General features: G+C 32.3%; 1 protein-coding gene across 1 annotated transcript; it reads left to right on the top strand.

Annotated features, from left to right (window-relative positions):
- Nucleotides 1-428: 428 nt before the first annotated feature.
- LOC107738540 (transcriptional adapter 2-alpha-like) lies at nt 429-1,133 on the top strand (the record flags this gene model as incomplete). The annotated part of the gene is made up of 3 exons (XM_016550298.1): nt 429-535; nt 634-693; nt 978-1,133. Coding segments are annotated over 3 exons (323 nt in total), but the record flags the coding sequence as incomplete, so codon positions are not given.
- Between the last annotated feature and the right edge of the window lie 183 nt (nt 1,134-1,316).

The following is a 1,316-nucleotide window of genomic DNA, read 5'->3' as shown; positions in this document are numbered from 1 at the left end:
TGATCAAATAAATGCAGCCTTGATGAGCATAAGAGACATCTTTAAAATGTAGTGCAAATCTTACTGATCCCAAATTTTTGAACGGCATATATATATGTTACAAATATTGTAAAAAAAAAAATAAAAAAATATTTTTAGCAACATATTTTTTAATTGTCAGCTCAATAATATAATTATATTTCTCATTAATTATGTTTTCATTAATGTTATCCTTCAATAATAACTTTACAGCTGTAATGTAACTCTATTTTATTAACACTGCACATAACTTGACCTTGGTGACATATTGTAATCAGCCAAATTCAATAAAATGCTTCTGTCATAACTGTGATGTGAAGCTAGAAACTAGTTGGCATGTTTTTGGTACAGGACATAGGTCTGTTGAAATGATAACTTCATTCTGTAAATAAGTGTTTATGTCTCCTCAGATGATCCTTTCGATAAGCCTCCCTGTCGAGGATGTTCCTCATATCTAGTGGAGCCTTACATTAAATGTGCTGAATGTGAACCGTCACCTTTCCTCTTGTGTCTGCAGGTGAGTCGCTGGATTGAGGATCTCATTACTGTCTGACTGCATAAATCAAATACTGTCACTGTTAATCTGTACTATATGATTGAATCTTTCTGTTGCAGTGCTTTACTAGAGGATATGAGTATAAAAAGCACCAGAGTGACCACAAGTATGAAATCATGGTAAAGAGAGCAGTTTGAATTCAAATGATTGCACTGAATATAAAAGGTTTATAAGTAAAAATGGATTTTATACATAGACTGAACATTTGAATTGAAGATTTAAATGAATTGTTGTTTTAAACATTGGTTAAACCAGAAATGTGCAAAACAAAGACATTTTTTTATTATTAGTTATTTAACTTTTTTTTTTAAAAAGCTTATTTTTTGCATTCTGTGCTCCATAACTTATATCCTGTATCTTGTGTCGATAAATTACACATTTACTTTGATCTACTTTCTTCTAGACATCCGATTTTCCCGTGTTAGAGCCTGGCTGGACTGCGCAGGAGGAGATGGCTCTGTTAGAGGCCGTCATGGACTGTGGGTTTGGTAACTGGTCAGTATATTCCTTACCTCATATCTGCTGTTCTACTAGGGCTCGTTTAGCAGGGATTCTGCAGGTCTCAAAAAACATTATAAATCAGAGCAGAAAGTCTTAAGTTCATAAAGTCATGGCATTAAATGTTGCATGCATTGTTAAAAATAAATATCTTTATATTTGCCCATACAAATAAACATCCTTAAATCAAGATATATTTATTTGAAATGCAAAATGAAAATACGACGTCTTGTTTTCTTTGAAA

The sequence above is a fragment of the Sinocyclocheilus rhinocerous genome, unplaced genomic scaffold (assembly GCF_001515625.1).
Source record: "Sinocyclocheilus rhinocerous isolate Xijiao unplaced genomic scaffold, SAMN03320098_v1.1 scaffold30557, whole genome shotgun sequence".
In the NCBI taxonomy this organism is placed as follows: domain Eukaryota; kingdom Metazoa; phylum Chordata; class Actinopteri; order Cypriniformes; family Cyprinidae; genus Sinocyclocheilus; species Sinocyclocheilus rhinocerous.
This window is presented reverse-complemented; position numbering and strand designations above follow the sequence as displayed.